The sequence below is a fragment of the Botryllus schlosseri genome, chromosome 2 (genome assembly GCF_051294905.1).
Source record: "Botryllus schlosseri isolate E-star chromosome 2, Bs_hap1, whole genome shotgun sequence".
Lineage (NCBI taxonomy): Eukaryota > Metazoa > Chordata > Ascidiacea > Stolidobranchia > Styelidae > Botryllus > Botryllus schlosseri.
The window spans coordinates 26032003-26045417 of record NC_137237.1 but is presented as its reverse complement, the minus strand read 5'-3'; the positions used below and the strand labels follow the sequence as shown (position 1 = coordinate 26045417).

Sequence of the window (13415 nt, the reverse complement as noted above, 5' to 3'; positions counted from 1 at the left end):
GTGACTCGAGTCAAGTCAAGTCAATCGTTTTTTGGAGGTGACTCGAGTAGAGTCAAGTCAAGTCTCAATTCAAGTCAAATTGGGTTTTCGAAGTAAGAGTGATGATTAAAAGTAATTAAATTTTGTTAGCTGTGTGAAAAACACCTTGATTGGTCATTTATCTTGAATCAAACAAGAAATGGAAAGTTGAATATGCATGCAAAAAGGCGTTGGGTTGTATAAATCTGGAGCAATTAAATTGAAGGTTAATGTTGATTTTTGAAGGTTCACCGGTCCGCAACATCTGTTTTGTAGTTTTACCGGTCCGCGAGGTCGAAAAGGTTGCGAAACACTGCTGTGGGCGACGTTTATCGACTGAAATGCCACGCGGCGGCTATCCGCAAAGCCAAAGTCATATATTTGAATAGATAGAAAATAGTGTATAATGGTGTACAATTACATTCTTCATTCAAAGTAAAACTGGTAAACACTCACCTAAGCGGGGGAGCAACGTGCCCCCAAAAGAAAATGGCGAGATTGGAATAAATTTTTAAAATTTCACTAATGCACTCAAATTGTTATTCCTATGCAATACATGAAGAGGTCAGATTACAGAATTGCAGTAGATGAAGAATTGGCAAGGGTTACAGAGCAGACAGAGCAGATGATGACAGAGCAGATGATGGAAAATGAAGAATCGAAATTACATGATGCGAATATTGGTATTATTATTAATTCATGACATTCCAGTGATGCATATCGCCAGATCTGGCCCTATGCATCACGACATTGATAGCCTATTGTATAGATCACATCTTCGATCACATCTTCGATCTTAGATCGCATCTTCTTCATTCGCTTCATCTTTCACGGTCACTCTGTAGTCGTAGACTTCCTCGCATGCATCCAACTTCGTGTCTCTGGTGCCGACTTTATACAGCGTGGCTTACTTTGTTTCTGGGATTTTCAAGACACTGTTGCTACAGCGGGTCCCGCGATGAGGAGCCCTTCCTGCCGACTTCTAGCACACTGCTCAGTGCTCACCTTCAATCTTGGCTTTTCAATGCACCACCGTAGTAGTGAGGTCGGCGACGAGGAGCCGAGAGAAACCTACAACACGTAGAAGTTGGTCAGAACTGGGGTTCGAACCCACCTCCATTGGTGTCGTGACTGCAGCGCTCAACCAACTGTGCCACCCGCCTCCCCGTTTAAGTTTGCGGTTTACAGTTTAACAATTCCGATAGTCATTGAATGGGCTCATGCATGGTTGTAATTATATTTTATTATTAGCAGTTACGAGCAAGTGAACGGTCCTTTATTTACAACAATTTTCCCTGCATATTTCACACAGCACAACTCTGGACATCGAAACAAGTAGCAAATGCCCTTAGACCCGACATTAATTTGTTTGTTTTGTTTGTTGCACAAGCACACCCAGACTAAGGTGGCATGTATGGTATTTTAGGCTGATCCATTTCATATACAGCACCATACACGCTATGGCACACGCCTGTAAAAATTTCATGACGGACACAATTAAGAAATAAAACCGTAGAAATCAATTTCCCCTCCATAGCGATCATACTTTGTTGTGGCGAATTAAATATTTAAAACTGCATCCTCGTGACCAGTAATTCTGTTCGTTAATAGGTTGGTTAGTTAGAAAACTAATTTCTGCATAATCATGGATATATATTGGGAGAGAATTGGTAACGATTTCCCAGTAACTGCGCTTTGCCCGATGTGAACGCAAACGAAGTTACCCCATACTCATATATCTGTTCCTTATGCTGAAACAGAGCTAATAATGTACGGATTTTCCAAACAGATTTTCCCCCGCTACCACCGCGTTTGTAGCTTGCACCCCTTACACAGGTCGCTAACGCCACAAGGTGGCGATCTTGCCCACTTTGAAAACCCCTGATCTCCGATGTCTCTGATGACTTGTGTTAGACCTATCGTAGTATGACTTGTGACTCTAAACCAGTGGTTACCAACACGCGGCCCGCGACCAGGTCATATTTTGCGGCCGCGACCTGATTTGAGATTTCATAAAAATGCTTAAATCGTTTTGAAATGCTGAAATTGATTTCAGTTTAGGAATATTGCTGTTCTTGAATAAAATAAGCTATTCTCCTGTGTCCAACATCAGTATTCCTGATTAGCTTATACGGCCTCGGCGATGGTAATAGCTTTCCACGGAGTAAGAATTAGCTGATATGAATGGGAATATTACCTTGACGTGCAATGTCCCAGACACTGACAGGACTGAGACGTTAGAAAAGGACCTGGGGCTTCGCTACAAGCTCAGGCTATACGATGAGGCAGTTTGAGGTAACTATGCCCGTCACCCATACAAAAGAGCACGGCGTAGTGCTGACGTAAAGTTTCAAAAACGTGATTGTTGACCTGTGTGGCATACTTTAACTCAATATTGAGTTCAGGCGGCCCACCACCCTTTTTGAGTTATCGAGCCCTGCTCTAAACCTCGTGTCTTGTTTGCAATCGTAATACCTCGTATACCCTCGAAAATGCGCGTAGACCCGGTTAAAACAGTCGAACTTTCTTAATGTGATCCACCACAACAATTTTACTTTCCAGAACTCATTCACGTACTTTCATGTTTGCATTTGTGCGATAGAACACAATATTATCATTATCTATATCATAAATTGAGTGAATGCAGCACATCGATACCGAGTGATTCTTCACCAATATGTTGTGACGCACCGAACTAATTTCCTCCTGTGGATCAAAACAAGCAGTCTCAGAGGGATGGCGAGCACATTCTTACACGACAACAGAAAGAGAATTATTTTCCCGAACAGTAACCCGTGCTTGCAAGACATAATAGGTAAGTGAAATCTGTCGAGATATTGAATGCAATGACATGCGAGTAGTAGGGATGGTGTGAACATGAAGCCGTGAACACATGACGTCGTGAGACTTCACAAAGTCAATTCATACACGAATCATTCCGTGCCTTCCTGTTTGCGCGTTGTCCGTATGAGGTACCTTCGGAGTAGCAATAGTTACTAATCTAGTCTAAAGACGCAAGGTGTCATTCGAATGATAGTATTAATGCGGGTGGGACTAGAGCGGAACATCCTATCATTGTCCTATAACTAGAGCTGGGATAGCATATAGTTTCTTACTGGTGAAGTTACCAATAGATAAGTAATTCTTAACATGTGTTCCACGGAAGGGTTCCGCGGAGATCAAAAGCCACACTCAACTCTTGATTTTTGATTACACGCCGGTTTTGGCCATCATGGTGCGCCGACAAGATAGCGTAATGGTGAAGCGTCCGGCCTCTTGTTCGGTAGGTCATGAGTTCGATCCCCGGCCCGGTCAGAATAAAGACCTGATAAGTAACCATGATATCCGTGACTTTCTTGCTTGGCGCTCACGCATTGCTGGGGTAGCATGGAGGGGTCGTGCAAGACTTGGAAAGCCTCACATGGCTATATCTGCGCCTTCCTTGTTCAGCGTCAGATGCACATCATGCCAGTGTTGGGATCAAGTCTAGTGTCACGAGTCACGAGTCATTTCGAGTCATTGCGGATTTTGACTCGAGTCAAGTCAAGTCAATCGATTTTCAAAGGTTACTCGAGTCAAGTAAAGTCACTCGTTTTTGGAGGTGACTCGAGTCAAGTCACAATTCAAGTCAAATTGAATTTTTGAAGTATGAGTGATGATTCAAAGTCATTACATTTTGCTAGCTGTGTAATTGATCATTTATCTTGAATCAAATAACGAATATGTAGTTAAATAAACGTGCAAAAAGACGTTGTATCCCTCACGCACACGTAGAACTTCTAATAAAATACGCGAGTAACTGTACAGCTACATGCTACAGTCAGTTATTATCAGACAAAATATACTACCTAATGCGAAGCTTCGAGAAGCTGAAACAGATTGATATAGTACAATAGCCTACACTACCCGTCTGCACATCCGTGAGAATATAAATGCGCAAACTGTATTTGTTGAATTTAAATCATACAAGAGGGTTGGTAACAGTGAGCACTGCGCAGTGTAAGCATTGAGCCGTCTAAGAAACAGAGACACATTGCCAGTTAGATTAATATTCTACTACTACTTCGATACGTAAGCTGTGATCGTTTAGTTTGCGGTCAATTTATTTGTGATGTAACAATGGTGGATCAGTGTAACGTAGAATCAGTGAATGACTGGTTGCTCTCACAAGTGACATCGGCGTATCTCAAACAATACGGACATACACAAGATACAGGGATTTATTCGACAGCGTTTACTTGATGACTTGAAATTGACTCGTAAATTTTACTCCAAGTCACGAGTCAATGCACATGAACATTTTTGAAGCTCCGAGTCTAGTCTAGTCAAGTCAAGTCATTTCTCCAAAGTGACTCGAGTCAAGTCAAGTCATACGAAAAAGTTTACTCGAGTCATCCCAACACTGCATCATGTGATCATGGTACGCATATGCACAGATCGTGTGTATGGAGGGCTATAACATGAGCCAGTGTATTCCCCGCACGAAACGTCAGGGACAAATAAAATACTCCCTTTCCTTCCGTTTTCCTTTCCTAATCACTAATTTGGCCGAATCAGCAGTCGAACTGTGACTGTGGTCGCGGTACGTCGTGTGCAGTGGCGTTCACAAGGAGTTCGGGGTTTGAATTCGTCATACCGTCATTCTGAAATGACAATTCCATCCCCACTACTTATAAGATCATTTGAAAATGAGCGATTGGCATCACGCTGTTGCGTTTCGACCGAACAATACGATGAAACTTTCCAAGGTGAATCCTCGCTATTCTGAACTGGTATATGAAAGGGAACATCAGAAGTCTCACTGATTTGCAATGAATGTTTATTCTAATGTTTTCGTTTTGGGTGAAAATTAGATTTTATTGGTTCTGCTCTTTTAACACTCCGTTGATGCACATTTTGTGTACCAGTAATCTATAGTCATGTAGTAGATATGTTGTTGGATGTGCATTGCGGTAAATTATTGTTTTTGTGACTCACGCTAGAATTTGTTGTTCCGCGAAGGCTTGAAAATTAGCGGCGGTGTTCCGTGAGTCAGTAGCGTTTAAGAACCAGTGGAATAGAGTATCGAGATTCGCGTCGACTCAAGAATTCAAGTACAATTCATCGTGAAGTCATGGAAGTGGCGAGGTAGCGTAGCGGTATAATCCACAGCTACAACACCAATGGGTTGTGGGTTCAAGTCCGACCGAAGTCGACTCCGAAATTCCTACCTAAGTGTTGGAGGTTTATTTAGGCTCCTCCTCGCATCCGCGTAAGCGGTGTCTTACGAAAAGCCTAGAAGTGAGCATTGCTAGAAGTCGGCAGTTACGAAATAAGGAATATCAGCCTGGTGTAAATGACCATTGTAGTCGACAAACATCATTTTCAGAATGAAGAACATTGTGAATTATCCCGTTTTCGGATCATGCTCGTTTCTTGCAGCAGTCGTGCAGAGAGGGATAGGAAGTTTTAATTCAATTAATTTTAACACTACCGTATGACATTCTGTTTTCAAAAAACGTACAGCATTTAAAAACAGTGGTTCTTAACCTTTTTTGCGCCAGCCCCCCATTCAAAAATTATCTGGCTCTAGCACCCCCACCCCCATACCGTCCTCCTTTTTCAGGTTTTTGAAAATGTCATTCGAGGACGCCTAAATGTCCTCCTTTTTGGCAATTCGTCCTCCTTTACAGCTTTCATACCTAAGATGGTGGATAGTTTCGAGTGAAAATGGGCATACATGATGATAAACAGGAAATCGTGTTTCGAACTTAAGCGACGACTTTCTTTTAGTCAAACAACGGAAAATCTATAAAAAAAAACTGTATTTCGGGAGTTGAGCCTGAAAGCTGACCCTTTTTTAGTTAACCAACCGCAATTTTGTGGTACGTTTACCATTTTTTCCGTATTTTACTCCAGTATTGTTAGTGTGAAAATTTTGAATAAGTGTCCTCATTTCCCGATTCCAAAATATGGTAACCCTACGTAACGGCACTTCGCCAGTCCCCCTTAAAAAACGGCTGTCTTGGGCACCTATAGCATGATTTCGATGGTCAGCAAAGGTTGTGTGGCCTGGTCGCCGTAGGCGCCAAAATTTTCTATAATACATGCATGAATAGGTGGTAATTGCATATATGTGTCGTTATAAACTTTTTATCCTCTCAGCCCACGTAATCAGATTTACCAGTAGGGCTGAGTGAGCTGTTTTCTTGGAAAATGAAGGCCACGCAATTATTAATTAAACATATTCGGGCATGCCTGTTGGTACAATTACTTCATTATATGTTGTTATTTTGTTACCTCTTGTCCGCTATATCGTCAAAAGATAATGAAACTCATAAACGTATTAAACTTAAATAATCACACGATTCAAAATTGGTATTTCTTCAATGTCAAATAATTTTTCTCCGAGGGATGTTATTTGTCCTGTGGGGTACAGATTGCGATTACATGATAATTCGGCCCGAGCGATTTAGGCACCTATGGACAATTAGACTTATATACATCGAAGTTTACGGTCAACAAAAGGGCAATTCTCTTCGGCTAAGGTTTTTACGTTGGCGATCTTTTTGGCACACTTCTCAGAGTCCCATATTTGGCAGAACTTCGTATGTCTCCGTGCATCGTGGCGTGGTAATGGTCGACGACGAAATGCATCTTTCTATTTTCTATAATAATGTATAGTTTTTCGTGGGGGAGTCGTCAAAACTTGATGTGTAATTTATGTTCATTCACCGGAATAATTTAGGGCACCCTTTGAGCTCACCAACCACGCCTCGCGATAGGGGGTTAGCGTCGCAGCAGTTTCGGTCCTGGTAAGAGGTCAAAGTTTACTCGGTCTTTTCGGGACTTTAGTATTGGAAATATCTCGCGATTTAATAGCGCTCGAGGACCACTCGACTATAATAAACCATATAATAATTGTATTTAGTATATTCAGGGTCAAATCAAGATTGGTATAACAACAATTGGGTACGGTCTCATACCCTGTGGTTCGAACCAGATTTAAACATCCCGAATTCACATCTGCGATTGGCAATACGGGGAAATTGATAGTATTGGGGCTGGTTTTAGTGCTTTGTGTGACTAAGTAAGTCAACTGAGAATGGGATGCATATATCTGCTCACATTGAATCTAGTACTGTACCCAGTTATTAATTCAAACACGAATGTATTCCAAACAAAGCAACTCATATTATATAACGTTCATGTGAGGTTGTGGACCAGGACACTAGATAGCAATGTTGGGATCAAGTCACTACCTTCGAGTCACGAGTCATTTCGAGTCATTGCACATTTTGACTTGAGTCAAGTCAAGTCAATCGATTTTCGAAGGTGACTCGAGTCAAGTAAAGTCCCTAGATTTTTGGAGGTGACTCGAGTCAAGTCGAGTCAAGTCAAGTCAAGTCACGAGTCAAGTCACATTTCAAGTCAAGTTGCCTTTTCGAAGTATGAGGCATGCTTACGTCATTACATTTTGCTAGCTGTCTGAAATATAGATTGAGTGGTCATTGGTCATTGATTCTGAACCGATGAACGAATATAGAGTCAAATATACACGCAAGAAGGCACGCTGTATCGCTCACATATAAGTAATTGCATAGCCTCAGTTTATAGTTACCAGCCAAAATAGAGAATAGAGAAACGAATTGATAAGCTGCAATACATTACCCATTTACAAATTGATAAGACACAATTCAAGCCTGCGCCAATGGTTGAGGACTATATAAACTAGTTCCATTTCAATAAAACAAGAGGCTTGGTTTAGGTAATAACAGAGAACAGTAATAGACATTTTGTTATTAAATTACTTTACTATGCTAGTTTACGACAGCGTGAGCTTCGATCACTTCGTTAGCGGTCAATTTATTTGTGAGAGAACAATGGAGGCTCAGTAAAACGCACGATCAATGAATGATTGGTCGCTCTCACGGGTTACACCAGCGTTTCGCGAACAATCCGATAGCAAGATACAGTGATTTTTATCGACATCGATTGCTTGATGACTTGAAATTGACTCGTAAATTTTGCTTCGAGTCACGAGTCAATCCATATTTCTGATACGCCGAGTCAAGTCAAGTCAAGTCATTTTAGCAAAGTGACTCGAGTCAAGTCAAGTCATACGAAAAAGGTGACTCGAGTCTGACACGAGTCAAGTCATGACTCGAGTCATCCCAACACTGCTAGATAGTATCATCCTTTATGATACGATGAATAAATACTCTGACGATTTAATTTTGTAGCTCTCAAATACAAGTACATTTAGTTATTCCTTTCATGCACAAGGATTCAAAGCTTCAAAGTTGTGTACAAGGGGCTCTCACTCTCAAAAGGGATATACAGTGCCTCCTTCGATATCCACGCGCTGTGCGCTGCAGGATAAAATACCTAGTTCAAAACATTTTGTTGAAAATAGCCCTAGCAAGCGTGACGGTAGTGTGTTAACGAGAGATTGACGAAATAAAAGTACGCGCAATCCATTTTAAATAAATTATAATACCCCACTGCATTTATGAAAACATATGTAGCAAACGTCGCCGCGTAGCGCGACCAAAAATTTCGAGATTTGACATGTTGTGTGGAATGTTTATTTCCTCTGAAAACTCATTAAGGATATGTCCTACTACTACATCATCTACTGCGAAGCCATTTTTCTTCAGCGCTCCTCATATCGCTCCCCCGAGCCCAGCGCCCCCCCATATCGCCCCCTGAGCGTTTCCGCCCCCTGAGCGTTTCCGCCCCCTGAGCGTTTCCGCCCCCTGAGCGTTTCCGCTCCCTGAGCGTTCCCGCTCTCTGAGCGTTTCCGCCCCCTTCAGAATCGCCAGCGCCCCTTGGTGGGCGCTGGAGGCAAAGTTATGAACCACTGGTTTAAAACAATCATTACAGTGGAGAGCACGGGTGCCAAACTCACTTTTGATCACTTGCGGGCCGGACTAAATCAAATGACTCCAAATTGTTGCCTCCAAATCAATATCCTTAACTTTCAATGGTATGTTCCGTTACCAAGCCTAATAAATAATGTAACGAATATTGAAGGCCCTATTCTAGTAACACACAATATTTTTATGTAGCGAGAAGGTGTAGTGGCACATTTCACACCTGTGGCAGCAATGGGTTGGGAGTTCAAGACCGTGTTCAACTTCAGAATTTCTACCTAAGTGTAGGAGGTTTATATAGGCTCCTCCCCTCTATATGATCCGCGTAAGCGGGGTCTTGCAAGCCTAGAACGATGGTGGGCCATTCTAGAAAACGGTAAATGGGAAGAAGGGAAGAAGTCCTCGGTCGGACTCGAATCCGCAACCCATTGGTGTTGCAGCTGTGGATTATACCTTACATTAGTTCATCCCAAGAGTCTTCGACCATGTTTTCCAAAAAAAAAAAAGTCGGACAAATCTTATTATGGACTCTCATGATAAAGCCATATTTTCTGCGTGTCTCGCTTATTGGCTACAGTACCCAACACAGTGAACTTGGATATGTAAAAACTATCGCAAGATTTTTTGCAATAAATTCAACTAATATTACATACATATTAACAGAAAGCTCTGGCACCGTGTCGACCCAAAATTAAACTCTTTGCGGTCTATGCTTTAATAAACCTTGAAGGGGTAAAAATTTGCATTACTGTAACTTGTAAATGTGACTCTGTAATGATGGTATTTACTACTATCATCATGCCTCGCGCTAATCGATCAGTTATTACGAAAATATGATGATTGTTTAGCGAAAGAAGCAGAAAGTCAATTTGACGTCAGTTTTTCAGCCTGTCGCAGGCTCAGACGGGGGATATATTGTATGTCTGCCACTACATCAGCTTTCAAACCAGGCTTTTGGTTACGTATAATTACAGTGCGAAAATATCAATTCACTACGGCTCGTGGGAGCTACGATTAGTGGTGCGTCGTAAGTTAAACAAGATTTTACAATTGCGTCTCAACTACAACAGTTACACTGCCCTTGAAATTCCTATTAGGTTTATTTGAATTATTCCACATCAAAAAAATCAACAATTATTTACGATTTTCATTCGAAATCACCCGGTCTTTCATTCGCACCATTCTCATCGCCTTCGTCATTCCCACTGCATTCTTTTTTCATTCGCACAAGTGCGAACCGTCACTCAGGTTGAAAAGCACTGCTCTTGAGTATTTAACCAGCAATCTTTCCGAGTCAATATAACTTTATATGGATCATTTTCTTCCCGCAAATATATTATGAAAGACCTTGTTATTATCATAGTGACGCACAAGTTTTTCCTACGGTGTAGTCTAGTTTAGCCTACGGTCCTGTACCAAATCAGTTGCGTGATGTTGAGGTTATACATAGTTGGTTCAGTGATGCGTGACGACCTCGCTTTTCACCAATGTAATTAAAGATAATACAATATCCCACATGACAATAGCGATACAGGTATGCACGCATAATATACACGTCGAAATACTAGAGTTAAGAACTTTCACAAAAAGACTGTAGGTAACAAATTGGCAATTAGTAGTTTGTGTCAATTTTGCGTTCGATTATCTCCTTTGAAAAAATAGACATCAAGAATGCTCCATAAGCTGTAACATTTCCAAGTACCAGGTACTACAGATATCGAAGCTATCATCAATTCACGCATCGTCATAGTACCCCGAGGGAGTTTTCACATCTCATGTCCGCTGCGCAGGCATGGAATAGAATCATTAGATGAATTGAAAAAAGCTGATACCTACAAGTTTCCCTAATCAAACGAAAAGCTAATTTTCAAGTGCTGGAATGGCAATCATTGAAAACATTCATCACGTACCAAACTTTCATGATGAATTTCCGATTTACAATAATTGATTTCCGCTTTTCGCCCGTTATTGATCATTAAGTGAGAGTGAAAAAGAGCTGAGATATATTCCCTCTCTGTATTAGACTATGGATTTAGGAGACAACAACTCCTCGGTAACTTTATTTCTCTCCTGTCCTGAAGTTATAGGTCTCATATAATAATTGAACAATCAATTCGCCGGTAACGCGTAGAACTTCCCGTTGTTTGTGGATTCGTTATTTGTCGCCGTTGATTTTACCCATGCTGTTTGCGTCCAGATCGCAATTTCACACCGCCTTAAACATGCATTACCACTAATGTTTCAAAAGAACTACGTAGTCGCAATGACTAAAACAACTAAGCACGGATTTACCTGCAACTAATCACAAATGATTGCAATGTCATATCACTGCCAAGTTGGAGGTACAGCCGTTGTTGTAGCTGACGTTGTTGTTTTAAAGTTTATGTTATTCAGCATCTATGGCAGTAATTCCCTGGATTTATTGATCACAACCTTAGATGGGTATAGTTAGTCAATTTGGAATAAGTGAATCAAGCAATCTTTCGCGCTCATTGATTTACGAAATACTCTTTTTTGTAAATTGCGGGTCCCACAAAATGAGTTATGGTAACCCCCTTCGAAATCCTATACCATGCTCAGAGCAAAATCAATCAGAATTTGATTGCCATGTGCACCATGACTATTTGAACATGTCTATTTTGTAACCTAAATTAAAAGCGACACACGAGAGAGACTGCTTGGAATTGATGACAAAGTGCGGGCATGTTTGTCAACAATGCAAGCTCGTTTCAGTCATATATATTTTCGTATAAATAACCATAACCATCTTATTACCAGTTTTTTTTTTCAAAAAGCAAATTTCTTATAAATTTGCCGCGTGTGTTTCATAATTTCGTGTGCCCAAGACCCAAGAAAGTTTGGGAAACATTGATATATGGTCATTGGTCACAGTCATGGTCATGCACCAGGCCAGTATTGTTCATGATGTCACCTGTGCTGCCGACGGTAGCACGGCGGTAGCACGGCGGGAGAACTATACTACTCGCACCAATTTTGACTATACACCGAGATATTATGATCAAGTCATATATATATATGTAGATAGATAGGGACGAACATATTGGAAAAAACTCCAAAATGTAACCCATATTAAGTATCAAAGAACTCATTTAAAAAAATCGTGAACCTCACAATTGGATGTGAAAATGGTGTGGAAAATACAACCAATTAATTACTGTACGTAAACAGAACTTAATTGAGTGCTCCAATAAATTACAAGTATATTTGGGACGTAACCTCATTGATTAGGCCAGTGGTAGGCCGATGGCACTGCTGTTTTTTTTATCATTGATTTCGATTTCGAAAGTTCAGCCATGTTCGATCGGATTACAGGAATTCCATTGAAACCGGATTGAGAATTATCTCGAAACATCGCGCTCAGGTTTCTGCGAATACGAGGCACTCCAGATTTAAGTAATTTGATGTACATACACAGACAGGCACGACACAGGATTTGAAATAGGGAGCAAAACAGTCACCTATTCGGATTATGTGGCGGCGATGCTAATGGGATGTTAGCAACCTTTTTTATTTTACGTATAAAGCCAATTTTTTCTGTGACATAGCATGACCATAAATGAATCCGCAGGTGAATATAGCCCACATCGTTAGAGTGAAATACGTCGCTTCACTTGGGGCATTTCGCAAAACCAATTCGCGTAGTATTTACATCGCAACGAACGCAGGGTCATCAGCGTCTAATTGCTACAAACTGTTCAGTGCTAACGCACATTGGGATTCCATAAACGAGTTTACAAAAGACGGCGCACAGTTTTTACGGGCTGGGCTCTGAAATTATAGGAAGAGTCTCAACCTATACATTGTGAGAATCTAGTACTTTTCAGTATAAATCTCGTTAGCAGATTTCAACACAAATACAGATCGCAAATCCGGACCTATACCAACCCCAGTTCATGTTATATCGGCCCTATATATAGGCCTACTATTACCCAGAGGTGGTCAAAGTAGTCAAGAAAGCTACTCAAGTAGAAGTAGAAGTAGTGTCGAAAAAATCTACTCAAGTACAAGTAGAAGTACTTCTTCCACAAGCAACCTAAAACTACTTGAAGTAGAAGTAGAATTGACCGACTTTAAATCTACTCAAGTAAGTAAGTAGTTGTGAAAACGATCGTAATTCGTTCGCATGGGTTGTCAAAAGGTGCAAATTGAGCTATGCCAGAAGGTGTCGAGCTGAATTCATATTGATGCATATCCCGAGGTATTCAATTTTCCACAGAATAAGCATTCGTCCGCATAATGTGATGAAAATGATGACTGATATTGATATGGAAATGCGATACTAATCCTATGTTTAATCGAACAGCAAGTTTTGGAAAATATCATGGTATGGCGCACCCCCCATGTTAGGCTCGTAGTTTAGTCAAAGAGCAATACGGAGAAGTTGTATAGGATACGGAGTAAACACTTTGCGCGATTATAAAACGTGAATGAAAAATATGGTGGACTGTAAAAATGCCATATTGTGTAGCTTTATTTCCGGAAATAAAAGGTATTAGCCTACTACACTTACTTTTATACTAC

The 13415-nt window shown here is 40.9% G+C and overlaps 1 protein-coding gene across 1 annotated transcript in view; it reads left to right on the top strand.

The window, feature by feature from the left end:
* Positions 1–2587: 2587 nt before the first annotated feature.
* The window catches only part of LOC145456990 (uncharacterized), a 66051-nt gene continuing 55223 nt past the window's right edge, over positions 2588–13415 (top strand). The window contains exon 1 of the mRNA XM_080335173.1: positions 2588–2833. Coding sequence (XP_080191299.1) covers positions 2755–2833 — 79 coding nt within the window. The 5' untranslated portion in view covers positions 2588–2754. The remainder of the gene's footprint in view (positions 2834–13415) is intronic.